Source organism: Nothobranchius furzeri, chromosome 13 (genome assembly GCF_043380555.1).
Source record: "Nothobranchius furzeri strain GRZ-AD chromosome 13, NfurGRZ-RIMD1, whole genome shotgun sequence".
NCBI lineage: Eukaryota > Metazoa > Chordata > Actinopteri > Cyprinodontiformes > Nothobranchiidae > Nothobranchius > Nothobranchius furzeri.
Genome location: NC_091753.1, coordinates 59,847,311 through 59,866,670, shown reverse-complemented (window position 1 = coordinate 59,866,670; position 19,360 = coordinate 59,847,311). Strand labels below are relative to the sequence as shown.

Sequence of the window (19,360 nt, the reverse complement as noted above, 5' to 3'; positions counted from 1 at the left end):
ACACCTACAGGGACAATCACGTGTTTATGGAGAAAACACACCAATGCACGAGAACATGCCACCTCCACAAAGGCCACAGCCGGGATTCAAACCCACAACCATTTTGCTGCAAGGAAACAGAGCTACTAACAACACCGGCTTTAAACCACTTCCTGCAACAGCCTGGAGTTAACTGAATCTTTACATTTGAGTGTGTGCAAATACAAACTGGTCAAACCAACCACAACATCTCTGTGATAACACGGCTCCCATGTTCTGCCTCATCTGAAACATCCCTGGGTCTTCTAAAGGGTTAGCCGAGGTCAAACGCCACGAGTCAGGACCACGTGATGGTGGATCCGTCCTGGGTGGTTCTGTTCAACGATCTGTGGTTAAAAACGTTTTATTTGGGTCTCCAAAATGTCACCGCAGTAAAAAAAGTCAATGTCAACAGAAAGGAAAATCAAAACACCCAAATGTGATGGTGTTCTCTTATATAACCTCATTAAACCAGAGGAAGTGGGCCAGTGGCTGGCTGGTGAAGTCCGAACAGAGCTCCGGCTGTACAGCTCAGTGAGCAGCTAAGTGCCCTGGAGATGAAGGTAGAATGGCTTTCTGTAAATGCACATGAGAACAACACATGGTGAGAAGTGACTGTAATCTGTTAACACGCAACAGCTGTCCAGCTGCACAGCCAGCCTGCAGCAGGACCAACCTGGCGAGGCTGACACAGCAGACTGTACAGGACTGAGCAGCTGCTTCAGGCTCGGAGACACCAGGGAGGATGGAGATGGGGTGTGGGTGTGCACAGGCCTGGGGGGGGGGGCCTTGCATTAGATGGATTAATTATTGATCAGCTGGGGTGAAAATGTCTGGCAGTGTTTTTGCAACACGGGCCTCTTGATTCCTCTACTTCCCATTTCAACTCCCTCCCACCGGTACCAGAACCGAGGCTGTACCGTCCCGAACGAGCCAGGGGGAGATTATGGCGTCTGTCGCCGTGTTGCTCTTTGACTGATCTCAGGGCCTGATGACGTTAGCAGCAGCTTCCTGGAGAGCATCAGAGGCTAATGGCTACCCGAACCTGCAGCTGGAGGTGATGGACCTCTTGTGTGTTTTCATGGTACTTACATGGTCCGGCTTCCGCTCGTTCCCAGGCAGTGGCGTGCGTACAGACATGTTTGTCCCCGAGTGCGCGTCGCCGTCCAGGCAGATGAACAGCAGTCAGCTGATGGGTTTGTTCGGAACCGAATAAAAAACACGATCGATCAGAAGCTCGGACACGCCCGGGCTCAGTGAGAGGGGCGCCGCAGCTCCGCGCCTCTGCCAATCCTCATTGTCCCGGTCCGTGAGAACAGAACAGCACGAAGACCCAGCTCAGAAAAGTGACCCAAACACAACCCGGTTCGCTACGAGCATCTCATTTTGATCCAACCTGGCTTCCGTGGAACAAAACCCCGAAGCCCTTAGCCTTCCACCCTCCTCCAGATGCTACCGTATCATTTCGGATCGTTGAAAAATGCTGATGATCAACGGTTTACTTCCAGCCGCGTCATGTTCAGGTGTGAGGACGGCCAGGTAAACGCTCCGTGGATGAAAGAGGAAGCTGCGGGCTCTGCCGGAGACCACCGCGGGCTGAGCTCACAGGCGAGGGGAGTTTCTGATTTCCGGTTAGCTAGCTAATGTGGCATCTCTGGGTGACAAAAGTGTCGGTTTTCACGAAGGAACCGTCGCTAAAGAGAACCAAAGACAGACTGAGACGGCATTCCTGGGCGCCGGTGGACAGACGGACGCTGCCTCGGAAAATAAATCAATAGCCAACCGCGGATGGTAGCAAAGAAAGCGGCAACCTCTCGGGTTCTCTCCTCAGACCAAGCCGCCCTTAGCTCCCGCCATTGTGGCGACGAAAAAATGTCCCCGGCGACGCAGATAAAAGCCGTGCTCCGTATCAGAAGCGGCGGCGACGACGACGACAGAAAACGGAATTTCCTTCCTCTTCTGCTGCCGAGAAACAGCGACAGGCGGTGGGGGAGGGAGGCGCGTCCGCGGCGAGAACAGCCTCTGGCTCGTGCTGCCTTCAGGTGCTCAGAAGAAAATCAGTCATCCCTAGCTTAGTCACTGAATCTTCTTACTGAGTGTGTGTGTGTGTGTGTGTGTGTGTGTGTGTGTGTGTGTGTGTGTGTGTGTGTGTGTGTGTGTGTGTGTGTGTGTGTGTGTGTTTTTCATATAGCGCTTTCTAGAATCCTGGAATCCCCCAAGGCGCTTCACAACACAATCAGTCATTCACACGCTGTTGGGGATGAGCTACCATGTAGCCACAGCTGCTGACAGAGGCGAGGCTGCTGAGCTCAGGTGCCGCCGGTCCCTCCAACCACCACCAGCAAGCAAAGGGGCGTCTTGCCCAAGGACACAACTGCAGCGAAAAGGCTCAAACCTGCAACCTTCCGATTACAGGCAGCACTTAACTCCTGTGCCACCATCATCCTGTTATCTATACATCAAAGTGAGGACCAAAACAAGCCTTTTACCTGCAAACTGAGGACATGTTGCTGGTCCTCCCTTTGGTACAAGTGAGTTTTAGTTAGGGTTAGGGTTAGGAACAGACTGGTTATAGTTTGGGTTAGGCAGTGAAAGCTGGCAAGTGACATTCATTTCTTAAAGAAATGTTGGGCCTTTAAAGGGAGACAAGGCAGTTTAGCTTGCTTTTAGCACCCCCTAGTGTCCGTTAGTAGGAGCAAAACCAAAACCCATCTCCTCGCTGTGCGTTTGTCTTTACACCCTAATCTTAACAGCTGAAACCTCTCCCAGCGTTCCTGGGTATGTTAGAGTGAGTCATCACCAAATTAAACATCAGCTGGGTGATCTAAAACATGCAGCGCCAGGTATGTCGGCTCCATCGGGCGGCTCCAAAGTGTGAAATTCTGGCCACAGGAGGCGACGGGGGCCTTTCATTGCCCCTGTTAAGGCTCATTTCAGCACATACTGGCTCAAGAAAATGATTTAAAATATTAAACAGTTGCAAAGTATCCCTGTAACTGCTCCAAATGGTTAAGAGGTAAAATCCTAAATGTGACGACAGGCCTCGGTTTGGCTGATTTGTTCTGTATGTGGTCTTCTGGATCTCTAAATGAAATGAAGAGCTAACCTGCAGGTGTGTGAGGATTCAGGGCCAGTTAACTCGTTCAGTCATGAGATACAAACCCACTCTTCGAGGCTGTGCAGTTCTCAGCATCTGGATGTGAAGTTTGTAAAATGTGTATAAATGTGAGTCCCTGGCAGACTTTTATTAAACTACACCGAAGCCCGGTTAACCCGTCCGTAGTTCTGATGCAACAAAGCTGTCATGTTCCCGACAACGGGAGCTTCCTCCTGTTAATAACAGAACCCGGCCACCGCTGCAGCACACTGGTCTGCTGCAGACACCGTCCAGCTTTACTGTTTAATGGTCAGAAACCAAAGTCCATGCATGCACAGCAGATATAGTAAAGCTCTGACGGTTGCTGTTCGCAGGGCTGGAACGTAACATTCGTCTGTCAGCTCTGAATATTTGAGCATCTGTTCATTTATTCATATTTGATATTTGGTATCGAGCTGTTTAGAAGCAAAGCGTCGGTGTCTAGTTCACCGGAGTGATTAGGTAAATATTTCACACAACATTCAGAGAATTCTGTCGTCGTGTTGAAGAATAAAAATGAATATTTATGAGCTTAATTCCTTTTAGGCACAAATTAAGTTGAGAGTTTTGAAGAAAAGTTATTTTAGGTTAAATGAATTCAAAAAGACAAAATGTGTAATCACATGTTTTGTGTTGCATGATGAGCAGAATCTGCTACAGACGTTTCCATTCGTCCCAAATCCAGTAAGCACAAGAATCCGCGTGTGGGATTATTTAACGGTAAGTTCCTGTAGGAGTTAGGGTTAGGGTTAGGAGAGGTTTGGTGTGGATGGGTGTTTTATTTGAATATGACACGATGCAAATATGAAGCATGAGTTTACTAAAGTATATCCAGACGTGTTAGTTTAAAACTACAACATGTGTTAAGGATTCAGATGTTACACTGAGTTTTTGACTCTTAGTTCAGTGATGCAATTCTTACAATTATGTGCTTTTTATTCTATTTTACAGGAGAATAAAAATAAGCACACTTGATCACAAAGCAGGAAGCAGTCTTACCTGCACGGATCTGAACCTGCTGGATCGAATCCAGGGCCTCATGGTGCTCCTGTGGGTTCAGCCTTCCTGGTTGTGACTGAGACCTCCGCGGGCTGGGCCGCTGACACCAACACCAGCAGAGAAATCATCCGATCACAACGCTGCTGGCTGTGGAGGATCGATGGTGTAAAGATCAGCGTTGTTTCAGAGACCTCTGACATCATTAGCATCACTATCCACTCAGCTATGTGGAGTGTGTTTACATCTCTGGTGTCAAATAACCAGAGTCCAAAATAAAAGTGTTTGGGGAACTGTCGATAATTCCAATGGGTTATAGAGAAGGAAGAAGGTGGTGGTCTGTTTCTGTTGGTGGTTTAGTGTGTGTGTGTGTGTGTGTGTGTGTGTGTGTGTGTGTGTGTGTGTGTGTGTGTGTGTGTGTGTAGGTCACATCAGCAGGTATTGATCCAACCATTAAGAGATCAGAACAACATGCACCAACATTCCTCATCCAGGAGTTCAATTATTTTATACAAAACACGGATTTTAGATCTTTTAATTGTAACAAATAAAACGTAAGAAATGATTAATTACACCAAAAGGATCTGATTCCACAGTGCACATGTATTAGTTACACACACACACACACACACAAATCCATGTGTGTGTGTGTGTGTGTGTGTGTGAATTCTTATCTGTTAATGGACAAAAGCGTAAAATACAAATGAACACTTGTAATAAACATTCATTCACTCACTCAAAACGTTTGCATCTTGATGAATGAATGAGTTGTTTCTGCCAATCCACAGTGACCTGACCTGTAATCTGGACGGGATTACAGCCGGTGTGACCTGCTGTAGGTAGTGCATTGACATCATTAAAGGGTTTTTTAAAGAAGCGCACACAGCAAACTAAAACATAAATAAACTCTTCCGGTACTAAAAAGTAAAGATCCGGTTAAAAATAACCAAATCTGTCTGAAAGGAGCATCTGAAATAAAGAGAAAACACATGAGACTTTTAACTATAATCATACAACAATGGAGATAAACTTCCTACTAAAACCACATGGGCTCAGTCCATAGACATAGATATTATAGATCCACACCAGACTGAGGTCACAGCACCACCTGCAGGCAAACGCCTGACAGTACAGAGATCAGAATTTAGTTTCAGAGATAATAAAACCGCTCACAGCTCGTTTCAGTCATCATTACATGTGTGTTACTTTTTAAATCATGCACATGGTTTCCTTCATGTTTAACATATTTATCGTTTATGACGTGGGGTCCCATGGAGGTAGCATTGGATAGAAAATTCCTTCTTTGTCCCTCAGTGGCAACATTTAGGTGTATCAGTCCCAGAGTCCCGACCAAGACGAATAAAAGGCTGTACAGCGAACGAGAATATGTATAAAAATAAGATGCAATGGAAATTATTACTTTTAAGGGTCAACTTTGCTGAAGAACCATTTTTAAATGATTATTTCACTCTTGAGTGTTTGATCCAGGCTGAACATGAGAATAGTCTCCTACACCCATCTCCTGCAGTAGCTGCTGATAGAAAACAGACGGTGAAACTCTAGGATAGAAAATCCTGACAGATCTACGTCACGCTGTCACTAACATTCATGCACTCACCCATCTGGACTCACGACGGGGAAGGCTGTTGTTGGTTTAGCGTCCAGGAAACAGCAGAGCACATCTCAGCTAGTAGAAGCTAACTGTTAGCATTAGCAACTCCACCACATAGCAGAACTACTCCAGGCTTGTGGTATTTGTGGAGATAAAACATCAGCGCTGCAGAGCAGACAGAGTCAGTGGTAGAGTCGTGTTGCTGTTAGCCAATCAGAGGAGAGACTTCTGAATATCAGGAAGTAAGACTCCAGATCCTGTCGTCTGAAAAATCCAAGTTTAGATCCAACTTGCCTTTCTACCTAAAGGCCAATGTCTAAGCTCAGCATTTTGTCTAAGGTCCTGTAGAAAGTGGTTCATTCTCAGCTACAGGAATATTTAACCTTGCGTTGCATAAGTTCCAGTCAGGCTTCACGGCACGTCATAGCACCGAAAGTGCTCTTTTACAGGTTGTTGTCGGCCGCTCTTCTGTTATTGGATTTATCTGCTGCCTTTGATACTGTCCATCATGACATTCTGCTGTCTCCTCTGGAGTCATGGGTAAGGGACAATGTTCTTAAGTGGTTCATGTCCTATTTACAGGATAGGTCCTTCTCTGTGAACTTGGTGGTTTCACATCCCAAACAGCACCTGTGACCAGTGGTGTTCCACAAGGTTCCATTCTGGGGCCCATGCTTTTTTCATTGTACATTTAGCCTTTGGGCTTTTTTTGCCAAACACATCACTTTCCATTGGTTTGCAGATGACCTTCAGATCTATCTACCACTCAGCCCTAATTCAGTTGTCTCCTTAATGGACTGCTTAACAGATGTGAACCAGTAGATGTCAATCAATTTCATGAAACTAAACAATCAAAACACAGATTTTAGTCTTTGGCAGTCACGACTTTTTAAATGGGGTTGTGAGTCCACTTGGTCCTTTCTCAGCCTTAGTAAAGCTCTATGTGGAAAACCTAGATAATAATGAGGAAATCAGACCAAAGAACTGCAGTTCTACTGTATTTAGACCCCAACTGAAGGATTTAGATGTAAAAAGGAATAACTTAAAAGCATGTTATGTCTCCTTTAAGACAACTAGCAAGGGTCAAACAATATCTACCTGCAACGGTCTTTCAACATGTCATTCATTCGTCTCTTGTCGGCAGGAATACTGTTATTCCCTCTATTATGGCCTGGAACACTTCTGTTTAAATCGCTTACAGCTGGTTCAAAATGCAGCAGCTCCACTTTTAACAGGCAGTCTAAAAGGCACACCTGTACATTATTCATGCTGTCATCAGCCCCGTGATGTGCTACACCTGTGAGGTGGGTTGGATGATCTTGGTAAAGTGCTCACCAACACACATGCAGACAGATTCCAGAAAACGTTTCAGATGTTTGAGTTCAGCTCATGAAAAATGGGAGCAAAACCAAAAGTGTTGCGTTTATATGTTTGAATATAATCTGCAAGCTCAGGTATCTGGGACGGGCTTGGAGTAGAGCTGCTGCTCCTCTAGCAACAGCTCTCCCTCTTTCAGTTCAATGGTAATATTCCCATTTGTGACATCACAAACATAAAGATTTTGTGAAAGGCTTGTTTTAAAGGGTCAGTCGCTCCTGGGTGGAAACTTGCTTCACCAACACGTCTTGTTGCATCTAAAGGAGGCATTGCCAGGCGGACCGAGAGGCCGGTGATGAGGCAGTGACCTCGTAACCGACGGCTGCAGGTTCATGCCTCGCCCAGTCGGTTGCAGCTGTTGTGTCCTCACTCTCCTCGCCTGCTGCTGGTGGGCAGAGTGACCGGTGGTGCCTCTACAGCAGCCTCACCTCTGGCAGTGCAGCTGTGGCTATGATGTAGCTCATTACCACCAGCATGTGAATGGATGAATGACTGGTTGTGTTGTAAAATGCCTTGGGGGGCTGTAGAACCCTAGAAGGCACTATATAAATACAAGGCTTGTGCCATGCAGAACCTTATCAAGACTTTATAGGAGGACTTTAAAGAGCAAGTCAACCCCTACCAGAGTCTAACTCCACTCCCACTTCATGTTTGAAAAATGCAACACATGCTGTTGCCTGGCAGACCGAGAGGGCGGAGCTGCTAACAAACACACACTCAGGCTCACAACAGCATTGTGACATCATAATGTACCCGTTTACATCATAGCATACTTCTTAGCCAATAGCGGTGGCAGATTTAAATTAAAATACTGTGCAGAGTTTTTACCTGACAACGGCACAACACTGCCAGTTTTAGGCAAAATATTTAAATTTTAACTAAGATGCACTGAAGTGCCAAATTATTGACGACACGTGTCTGCAGCACGATTAGACACTCGTTTATTTAGTTTATCAGCAAAAAAAAGTTTATTTGGGGGTGACTTGCTCTTTAAGGTCACATGACTGACAGGATTAAGTGTGACACTTTTTCTAAATGCTGCAAATTTAGGATTTAAAGTGAATGAATTTAAAACGGTTGATCTTCAAGGTAAATGAATGTTTAGTAGGGCGTATTGTGAGGGCTGAAGAAAACAGCTGAAGCTGCTGTTTTCAGTGTGCAGCGGGGAACTTGAGTCGTTTTACACCGTCCTGTCAACCACAGCGGTGGTTTCCAGGTCGTTGTTCTTTCTTCTGCACAGACCCAGTCTCACACGAGGAGCCAGCCATCTCATCGGTCTGGGTTCAGCACATCAGCTCCTGAGGACAGGTACAACTGGAGTTTTAGTGAGCGGGATAATCGGCTACACGGGAACTTTTGTTTTAAGTGACTTGAGATTTATCTGACTCTACGAATACCAAAGTGAATGACACTCTTACGAAATGTCAGCAAGTTCTCATCACCGCTGTTGGACACGAGCTCCCGGCTTTCTCTCATAACTCATTGTTTTTGTTATTCAGGCACACATGAAAACCATTTAAATTCTTATTTTTAGTTTCTATAGTAAGAAAAATGCTTAAATCAGAATCAGAAGTTTTTATTGCCACATGTGTGCCAAGTCACAACATTAGGAAATTGCTGCGGTATTTTGGTGCAGAAGAGATAGAAAAAAAATTTAATTAAGAAATAAGCAAATATAAGAACTAATAAAACACTCATGATAAAATTATTAATGTAAAAAGTGGCAAATTTTTTTACTACATGTTCAAAAACGATGCTTGTTGTTTTTAAAATGTCTTTGAAGACCTACTAATGTATTTGTGAAGATCCTACCTGCTGCAGGTGACATCAGTCTAGGCGGCTGCTGGCCACGCCCACCCAGACTCGTGGCTAGCGTGATTGCTACGTGTCTAATTTACGATAAGTCTTTATTAATCCCACGGTGGGGACATGTGTGCGTTACTACAGCTCAGCACAGGTAGCGAGTACAAACGTGACCAAAATAAGACAAGCCCATCTACCAGCGGTACATCTGCAGACACAAACACTTTTTATCGCATTCAAAATCACTCCTGCTAAAAAAGTCATAAAGTCCCACAGCTGTCACACACACACCGGTGGGGTGAAAACTGTCCTCTGCATGGACCATCCCCGTGAGGAACGGTCCGCTGCAGACACGGCTGCGCTCGGGAACTATTTGGTCCTGTTGGCTTCAGCAGAACATGATCTCCAGCTCTCAGTGGAGCGGTTCACTCGGTCATCTAGTTAGACGCCTCCCTGGTGAGGTTTCCCAGGCCCATCCAACCAGGACGAGACCTAAAGGGAGACTATGTCTCTCACCTGGCCAGGGAACGCCTTGGGATTCCCCGGAGGAGCTGGCCCAAGAGGCTGGGGAGAGGGAAGTCTGGGCCTCTCGACTCAGGCTGCTGCCCCCGCGACCCGACTCTGGATAAGCAGATGAAAATGGGTGGATGTGTGCCGCTGCTGCTGTTGTACCACTCTACTCCACCCGCGTGGAGAACCGGAGAACTCGGCCGGAGGCCCGTGTACAGTAGCGTGGTAGTTCGGACACGACCTCATGCTAAATCCTAGAGGTTTGAACATGTTCCTAGGCATCAATAGGAGCGTTTTCAGCAGCACTCTACTGGTATGGTGGTGCTCTGGCTAACCTTCAGTACCGCTCCAGTCAGAGGACTACTTCCTGTTTCTACAGACTCGGCCACCTTTGGGTAGCATCGCCTGCATGTAGGGTCCTTAAGGCGGAAACGGATTATTTACTCATTGATAATCTTAATCTGGTTTAAAGTTTCAGTCCCGTAGCTGATGATGCTTTCAGCGGTGACTCTGGCCTCGGATCCTCTGGGAGTGGGCGTTGGACCTCTGCCCACCTCCATGCTGCTGTGACCACAACTCAGCAACGGTTACATGTAGAGACGGAGGACGGACACTCATCCCGCTCTGCCAGACGGCACCAAGAATCTGTTCTTCTACAACAAACTGAAGGAAATCCCAGCAGGCCGGTGGAACGAGCTGCAGGTAAGGAAACAGCTACGTGGTTTACAGGCTCCTGTATGTGGTGAACTAAACGATACCTCCTCTCGTCCACACTGCAGGTTCTGGACTTGACCCAGAACCAGCTAAGTGTCTTCTTATCCCACAGCCCAGTATGATGAAGCTCTACGCTCCTGCTTCGAGACAACACCCTGGAGTTTCAGGCTCGGGTCAGTTTCTAAACTGCCCCGCTCTCACCATTTTGATTTGAGTAAAAACCAGATAAGTCTACCGGCGGGACTCGCAAATCTGAAGACTCTGTTCCTGAGCTACAACCAGACTGAAGTCCTGCAGATGGACGCACTGCCGGGAGTCCCAAACCTCACCAAACTCTACCTCAGCTTCAACAGCATAGCTCAGATAGACGACGGTGTTTTCAGGAGCTCCGCCACGTTAGAGAACCTCGATCTGTCCAGTAACAGAATCCTAACGACAGGAGCGTCTGGTTTCAGAGGAGCAGCAGGTCTCAAACACCTCTGAGTAACAACCAGCTGGACGTTGTTCCATCTGAAGCTCTGAGGGATGCAGACAGGATCCAGTTTCTGTATCTAGCAGGATGCTTCTCTGCTCTGGGCCTGCTGCTTCGTCTCGACCTGAAGAAAAACAAACTGAACGTTCTCTCAGATGGGTCCCTCACAGGTCTGCTCAACCCGACCTACCTGGACGTCAGTGAAAACCTGTTAGCTTCTCTTCCATCCAGAATCTTCCAAGACCTGATCAGACTCAAAGTTCTAGACTTGTACAGAAACAGACTGGCCTCTCTGCCCTGGGATGTGTTCAGAAACCTGACCAGCACCATCTTACACTGGTGATCTTCTTAGTCCCTGCACCCCCAGCAGGTCCCTGAGGTCCAGTGATCAAAGCCTACTGGTTGTGCAGCACCAGGCTAAAGGTCAAAGGTGACAGATCACCTGCTGCTGTGGCCCCCAGACTCTGGACCTCTCTCCCCCTGAGCCTGAGATCAGTGGACTCAGTGGTCTCCTTTAAAAAGCAGCTGAAGACTCACTTGTTCAAGCTGGCTTTTGTATGACCTTCTTCACCTCTCTCTCTTTATTCTGCTCTCCCCACCTATTCCACCTTCCTCAGGATCCACTGGTTTCCCTCTTTCCTGTTCACTCTCTCTCTTTCTTAACATTTTTAATCACAACTGTCTATTTTTTGCTCATTTTAAATATATTTTTAAACATTTTCTGAATGCTTTTTTATATTTTTACATGTTTTGTTTTTGTGAAGCGCCTCGTGGTTTTTATCTTGAGAGGCGCTATAGAAATATCTTCTTCAGCCTGGAGAACCTTCAGCTGAACATCAAGCAGAACTCCGACGCACCTGCAGGAGTCTTTGAGGCATTGAACAAACTGAAAGAACTCCAACGGTCACACAACCACATCCTGAAGCTCCATCCTGCTCTGATCTCCAAGCTCAAGTCTCGTCCTGAAGCATCTGCCCAGGGGGCTTCTTCACAAGCTGAAGACCCTGAGGAAGATAACCCTACATGACAACCACATAAGGTCCCTCCACCTTCCACGGGTTAATGGGTGCATGCTCACTGAGCCTCTCCAACAACCACCTCTCCTCTCTAGATCCAGACCAGTTCAGGACTCTCACTGGTCTGAAACGGCTACAGCTGGATGGAAACCGTCTAGTCAGACTTCCCTCAGACCTCTTCGTAGATCTCCTAAACCTTGTAACCCTCAACCTGGGCAACAATCATTTATCTGAGCTGTCAGTGGATGACTTTGAAGGGTTGACCCACCTGGAAGAAGTCAATCTGAGTTTCCATCAGCTTCAGAGTCCCTCTTCCAGGACCTTTGACCCCCTCCAGAACCTCAGCAGTCTCCTGCTGCAGAACAACAGCCTAGCAACGCTGGCCACTTTGCCCCACTATCAAAGCTAACTGAACTAAACCTGGATACTAACCAGCTGGTTCACCTGGACTCTGACGTCTTTCAGGGACTTACGGATCTCCGCACCGAGCTTGAAGTCCAACCAGCTCAGGACTCTGAGGAGCCAGACTTTGGAGCCTTTGAGGGAGCTTCATTCTGTTCATCTGTCAGATAATCTGTGGGATTGTGAGAACAACGTTCACATCTGTAACTGGGTCACTTTGCACCCAGACAAACTCGGAGATCAGCCCACGTTATGACCCCTCATCGTTAAAATCTCCTCCAAGCTCTTCCTTCACCGAGACGATGCGGCTCTCAGAAGCATCGCCCCAGCTCGTATCGGATCACTGCCTCAGATCTGCACATCATCACTTCCTGTTGCAACGCTTCGTGGGCTAGCTCTGCCTCTTCTATCCTCCCACCTCTCAAGTGGTTTTCTGCCCCTCAGCACCGTCTCTGTTCCTGTCTGCACTTAAACTCTCGAGTTCAGATTTGCTCCTGGAAACCTGCCGGAGGAGCTGGTGGAGGTGGCCGGGGAGAGGATGGTCTGGAGCTCCCTAGTTGGGATGCTGCCCCCGCGACCCGGACCCGGATAAGCGGAGGAAGACGACGACGACCAATAAAACCCTTTAAGCTGCCTCAGATTAGAAGGTAGACGACAACGCCAGAGCAGAACAGCTCTTCTGTTCTCAAAACTGTTTTATTATGTTCCCAAATAAACTCCAGAAATAAAACCTTTGATATTTTTTGGGGGAAACAGAATCTGAACAGTTTTTGTATTTATCACATCAGCTGATGCTCGCCTAGATCCAGACTTCTGATCTCAGGTTAAAGGTCAGACAGAATCACGTCAGCCGGTCAGAGCTCAGAAACCTCAACATTTCATGTGTCAGTCGACATTTCTCACCCTGATAAACTTACAGAATTAACAAAAGGATGAATAAGTTCATCTGCGAGCTGCAGGGTCGCCTTGCTGCAAGGTTTGTGGTTCAAATCCCACCAACAGACCTAAAGCATGCATGCTGGTGCTAGTTGTGTGTCCCTGTGATGAACTGGAGACCTGTCCAGGGTGTCCTTAGATGACTGCTGGACATCAGCTCCCAGCGACCCTGATAGCATAAGCAGTTCAGGTGATGGGGGGGTGGGTGGACCTCCACCACACCCCAGATTCTCCTCACACATAGAAACACTTGTGGTCCTTCAAGTTCCTCAGGTAGGAGAAGCTCTTCCCACATTTGTCACACATGAAGGGCTTCTCTCCGGTGTGGATCTGCTGGTGAGCCTTCAGGCTGTTGCCCTGGTTGAAGCGGCGCCCGCAGGTGTCGCAGCTGTATGGCTTCTCACCTGTGTGGATGCGCTTGTGTCTGCTCAGGTTGCCCGCATTGTTGAACCCTTTTCCACACGTGGGGCAGATGAACGGTTTCTCTCCGGTGTGGATCGCCTTTAGAGGAGAAGGTTGGAGGGAGAGCGTTAAAAAAAACCTGCATCAGGTAAGATAATAAAAAAATAAAAAATAAAAGACTGCTGCTCGCCTAGCTGTTAGCACATCAGTCCTGGAGGACAGAACTAACACAGTGATGACAGAAACTCACGCTAAGCACAAGTTTCCCATCTAGCCTGGGTTTGGAGCGCTGCTGGTCACCAGCACACAGGAACTGGCCTTACTGGAACTCCAGTAGAATGTGTAATATCTACAGACGTTAGCATCTGATGCTATTTCTGCTTGCTAGTGACCTAACTGATAACTCGCACTTGCTTTAAAACTTTTATTGGGGGAAAAAATTCTCCCAAATTAAAATTGATTGACTTTTTCTTCACACCAAACAACCTGCTGACGTCTGGTACGACCTCCTAAGCAGGTGGAAGCTGTATGTAGAGCTTTCCTGTGAAAGCATCATAATTATGTGTGTGTGTTACTAAGGTAGTGCCTTTGGTAGCATTTTGTGTGCTAGACCGTAATTTGTTAAGAGTGATTATTTATCATTCGTTTGAGTTTAGGTTAATTACATATGGTGAAATGTGATATAAGTTTGTACATGATATAAACATTTAAGGCTCATATTGGCTTGCCTAACTTTAGTGCGCATGCGAAGAGCCTACTTTTCGTTAGTCGTCTGATGGTCAGGGTTGAGATGAAGCGCCGGTGAGTACGATAGCTGGTTATATTGTTAGTTAGTGATTTATGTTGTTAATGCGTGTGCCCGTGTGCATGTGCGTTTCATTGTAGGTTTACCACTAATCACTAGTCGCTTCCAATGATCGCTATTAAAGCTAATTTAAGACGTGAATCGAGGACGCAACTGTTGTGCTAAAAAAGGGGTAGCGAGACCTCGGGCCGCTACGACGGAGCATAGGTTGTATCTTGTCCTGTCGAACGTAAATAAAGGAGTGACCAAGATGGAGTTGTGCCCATTATACTCTCCCTGACACCCCTGTCAGTTGGGAAAATCTTCTTACTATAGCAGGTAGCTGGGAAGATAACTGAACACTCGTAAACCGTTGGCGGAGCCGTGCTAATTAACGTACAGACCCATGCAGATAACGAAGCACTAATTATAAAATCGAACCTGTCGGCACACTACTAAATGGCGAACAATTGAGGATTTGATAAAGAGACACTCGAATGCGCAACGCAACTTTATGACACGCATAAACCGCCTCGAGGTGAGCGCTAACCGTCTGCGTGAAGTTAAGTTGACAAACGAGTTAGCAAAGCTGAAGGATGAATACGACAGGCTTCTGGATACCAACAGTTTAAAGCAGCTCTTGAGCGTTCTGCCATTCTTGGAGAGAGTAAAGTAGTGCCATGGACACAGCAAGGAGTTGAGAGTAATAAGCTGGACAGAAAACTCCATGAGTTAAAAGGTGTGTACGCTTGGAGAGATTATCGTCCGTGTGGAAAGGAAAAGTGGTCGTTATTTCTAGCATTAAAGGAAGATAAGGAGCAGCTCATGGATGGGTGGGCGAGCAGACGTGATAACAAGAGCATACAGGAGAGTGGAAATTGTGCAGAGGAAGGAGAAAATGAAAGTGATGGTGGCAAAAATGCAGCTGATGGCCAAGAGATAACCACGCTCGAGAATCAACCACGCGACCCTGCTAGCGTTGCCCCACCAGTGCTAGAAGACCTTGTTTTATGTACACCCACAAATGGGTGGCCAACGTTGCACATCTCGAGTTCCCTTTCAGTCCTGTCGCCAAGTATTGTGAAAGTCTCCCAAGGTGAATCTCGTGGAGAAAAGGTTTTCCCGGGTGAGGCCCCACTCTATGAGATCCAACCTCTGATGCGAACACAGTACCCTGAAAAGGGACATGGCTTCAATTTTGCTCCGCCTACATTCCCACCTGACGTAAAGCAGAAACTGTTGGGGTTCAAACCTTCCCCACCTCGTGATCCCGGTGGGGGGACAAGGTCGTAACATTCTTCACAGCATGCCCAGTTCTCATGCTGTTGGAGACTTCATCACACAAGGGGCCCGCCCCAAAATAAGGCTTGTACCCATAAGTATTCCCAAGTTCTCCAGGGATAGGAGATTATTGGTGGTGGAAAACTGAATGGGAGTGTATTCAAGTGCAAGTGGGGCCATCAGGGTCGCAAGAATGCAAGAAACTCCACCTCCCTGACAGTATTGTAGAGACCATAAAAAATCATCTTAAACTACTGCATTGTAGGGATGTGAACGACATCTTCAGAGAGCTGGAGAATCGCTATGGCGACAAAGCACAAACAGCCAAGGAGATTGTGCTTGAACTTCAGGCACGACCAGCTGTAAGAAATAATCGTCCTAAAGAGACAATGGAGTTGATTCTGGCAATTGAGAGAGCAGTATTGGACCTTACAGATCTGGGGTGTGAGGATGTTGAGAGAAAGCAATTAGTCGTTCGGTTGTTGGACAGTAAACTCCCCGAGATCATGAAAAGAGAGTGGCTGTTTGGGGAACCCCCTTTACGAAGTTAATCAAGGGAACCGTTTCAGCAAGCTCTTGCTGTTCCTGGAGAACCAAAAATTGTTGCTTGTGAGGTTGGAGCAATTACTTTCTAGTAAGCCTCATCCTAACCCGTGTTCTGAAAACCAGCTTACAGGGGAAAGGCCAGAGACAAATGGAAGGAACGGAAGTCATTCACCAGAGCTACGGTGTGCGAGGGTGAGTGAGAGGAAAAGCAAATGCCATGTCCTGTGTGTGGTGATAAACGTCATGGGAAAATGCTGCTTTGCAGTGAAATTTTCAGAAAAGCAAGTTTGTTTGACAAGAAGGCCCAGATGAAGAAGATCAAAGCATGCCTGAAGTGCCTGGGTGTTCACAGAGATGACAGTGGTTGTACGTCCAAGTTCCTTTGCCAGAAGGAAGGTTGCAAGGAAGTTGATTCTCTGGGAGGTCATCATTACATCCTCTGCCCAGAAGCGTCGAAAGGAGCAGATGCTAATCGACGAAAAGATGAAGTGGAGAAAAGAAAGGGACCCCAAGGACCAACAGAGGAACAAGAGGCTGTGTTTGGCACGTTGGGCTTGAACCCCACTCAGAAGCAGTCCGGAGAGCGTGTACCAACAAAGCAACCCTATCCAAATGCTCTAACGAGAGTTTAAAGGAGAGTCCAGTCCTCATGATGCTTGTACCAGTCACAACAAAGAGAGGAGACAACCTTGGTGCAATAGTTGACCTTGCATCCGACACAAATTACATTACTGATCAGGCGGCCGAGAAACTCGGTCTGGAAGGAGATCCAATCACCCTAATCGTGCACGGAGTTGGCGAGATGAAGGTAAGAGTTGACACCAAGAGATACCTCGTAAGGTTAAAGTGTGGACACCCAAGAGGACCTTAAGATTCCACGAAATGATCTGTTACGGGTTGGACAACATAGCAGAAGTGGAACAAGCATTGAGGCCTGGCAGACTTGAACGGCTTTTCCCTGAAGCTGGACCGCAGGAATTAGCTTGCCCAGAGAAAACCGACCTTTTAATCAGCACCCGTGAGGGACGTTTAGCTCCCGAAAGGCTTCAAAGAGTTGGTGATTTAGTGCTCTGGGATTGACCGCTAGGCAAGATAGTAAGCAGAACCCATCCTGACCTTGTCAAAGGGGTGAGAGTGTCTTCGTGGGAATCTAAAACGCACTTTGCACGGCCGATGAGAACAATGGCTGTCAGAGTGGATGAGCACAGCACGTCTGAGTCAATGGGCTGTAGAAAAGTCCAAGAAGTGTGCAATAAAGAAGTAATCGAGTGGTTCACGTGGGACAGCGTCAGTGCAGCATGTGATCCTGCGTGTGGGGGATGTCATTGTGGTAGTTGCCCACCCGGAGGAAAAGGAAATGGAAATAATAAAAGCAGGTTTAACATTTAAAGAGAAAGATGTTCACAGTGACGAGTCACACTGGGACGCGAAGTATCTCTGGAAAGAGAACCTGACTTCTCTGCCCAATAACCGGAAAGCTGTAGAAGCGACATTCTTGAAAGCAGAGAAGAGGCTCATGAAATACCCCCTTTGAAGAAACGCCTACGCAAAGCAAAATCCATGAGATGGTGAGAAGGGGAACTGCCATTAAGCTCACCAAAGATACGATAAACGACTGGAAAGGTGCTGTGTGGTGGGTGAGTCACTTGATTGCACCAAACCCACATTCCGTGACCACACCCGTGCGCCTCGTGTGGAACAGCAGCCAGGATGAAGGGACCCGATGTCCTGAATTCCATAAAAGCTGTGCTCCTGAGGGTCCGTAGAGGAGCACATGCAGCAATTGGAGACATCTCAAAGATGTACAATTCGGTTTGGCTTGAGGACCAGGAGGTTCACATGCATCGATTCCTTTGGGCCAGTGGTTTCGCAACTGAGCCAAAGGCGTTAGAAACGCTAGGGGATCCAAACTCGTAGACTTGGTGAAGCCGACTAAGTTTAGTTCATTGACCAAACTATGCGGGGTAGTGGGTTACCTTCGCAGAGCAGTGACAATATGATTAGCACGTGTTGGTAAATTGACCATGCCAGCAAAGTGGGAGGCGGTATTGACAGTGGAAGAACGCAACACTGCGTTCCTGGACTTGTGTTTAGCTGCTCAGGAAGAGGTCCATTTCCCTGAAACGATGTTAAATAGATTAGTTGTTAAGAAAGACAACCCATCTGGACTTCTGCAATGCTACGGATGAGTCCAAACCATGACCCAAGATAGAGCGGGTATACCTTTGATCCCTTACAATGTGTGGATCAGTGTCCTCGTGGCAAGGGAAGCTCATCGAGCTAACCATGAATGAGTTGCTGGCACACTCCTCCAAATGAAATCCAAAGCATGGACGGTACGAGGATCAAGGATTGTCAGGAGTACGATAGACTCTTGTATTCATTGTCGAAAGGCCAGAGCGAAAATGTGCATACAAGAGATGAGTGAGCTTCCCCTCGAACGAACAGAGCCTGCAGCACCTTTTGAATTCAAGACGTTAGACCTTTTTGGCCCCTATACCGTCAAGGACATAGTGAGACATACAACCAAGATGAAGTTTTGGGGAGTAGTATTCAGCTGCATGGTCTCAAGGGCTGTGCACGCAGATATCGTGGAGGATTTAACAACAGACGCATCACTGAAGGCGTCTCATCGTTTCACATCTCTAAGGGGTCACCCTAAGAAACTTTGGTCTGACCAAGGTACTAACTTTGTGGGTGCTAAGTCAGTGCTTAAAGAGCTCTACGAGTTTATTGACAACATTGACAAAAGGCGGGTCCAAGCTGAAGTATCGGTGGGAGGTACTGATTGGGAATGAGTGGTACATCCTGCCGATTCTCCCCATCGAAACGGTGCAGATGAAGCAGCCGTCCGAGTCCTTAAAAAAGCATTGAGTAGTGCTGGCGTGAATGAGCAAATGACAGCACTAGAGTTCCTGACATTCTTGTATTTGGCAGCTAACTTGTCAAACGAAAGGCCGTTTGGTGCGAGAATTCAAGTCCAAGATGGTGCAGTGGAAGTGATTACTCCAAATTCGCTTTTACTTGGCCGTACTGGGAGATATCCAAGGATTTAAATATCCTGCGTATCCTCTTGTACGCTTGAGAACTGTTCAGATTGAGACTGATAAGTTTTGGAGACGATGGAGCCAACTGGCTGGACCGGGTCTTTTTGTTCACCAAAAGTGGCATTCGCCTGCAAGGAGCGTCGCGGTGGGGGACTTAGTATGGATGGCTGACCAAAACGTTCTGAGAGGTCAGTTCAAGCTTGGCCACATCGTGGAAGTGTGTCCTGATTCAAAAGGAGTGGTACCAGACGCCATGGTAAAGACCTGCAGAAACTACCCAACTCAGGGATGGCAGCCTTTGAAAGACT

The 19,360-nt window shown here is 47.1% G+C and overlaps 3 protein-coding genes across 8 annotated transcripts in view; 1 reads left to right on the top strand and 2 right to left on the bottom strand.

Annotated features, from left to right (window-relative positions):
• mark4b (MAP/microtubule affinity-regulating kinase 4b) overlaps nt 1-2,049 on the bottom strand; it is a 55,765-nt gene extending 53,716 nt beyond the window's left edge. For 3 of the 6 annotated variants that reach the window (XM_054742281.2, XM_054742286.2, XM_054742285.2), the window contains exon 1: nt 1,111-2,048. In XM_054742281.2, coding sequence (XP_054598256.1) covers nt 1,111-1,158 — 48 coding nt within the window. In that variant the 5' untranslated portion in view covers nt 1,159-2,048. Of the gene's footprint in view, nt 1-1,110 lie in introns of all 6 variants that reach the window. The other 3 variants (XM_054742284.2, XM_070543716.1, XM_054742282.2) reach the window with 2 other exon arrangements.
• Nucleotides 2,050-9,944: 7,895 nt separating this feature from the next.
• Nucleotides 9,945-12,499, top strand: LOC129163763 (leucine-rich repeat-containing protein 15). The gene is given in 12 exon segments (XM_054742240.2): nt 9,945-9,985; nt 9,987-10,072; nt 10,075-10,154; nt 10,232-10,325; nt 10,328-10,366; nt 10,369-10,641; nt 10,644-10,977; nt 11,428-11,589; nt 11,591-11,686; nt 11,688-12,037; nt 12,040-12,139; nt 12,141-12,499. Coding segments are annotated over 12 exon segments (1,827 nt in total). The 3' UTR covers nt 12,313-12,499.
• Nucleotides 12,500-12,717: 218 nt separating this feature from the next.
• LOC107397362 (zinc finger protein 729) overlaps nt 12,718-19,360 on the bottom strand; it is a 42,156-nt gene continuing 35,513 nt past the window's right edge. The window contains exon 27 of the mRNA XM_070543280.1: nt 12,718-13,493. Coding sequence (XP_070399381.1) covers nt 13,227-13,493 — 267 coding nt within the window. The 3' untranslated portion in view covers nt 12,718-13,226. The remainder of the gene's footprint in view (nt 13,494-19,360) is intronic.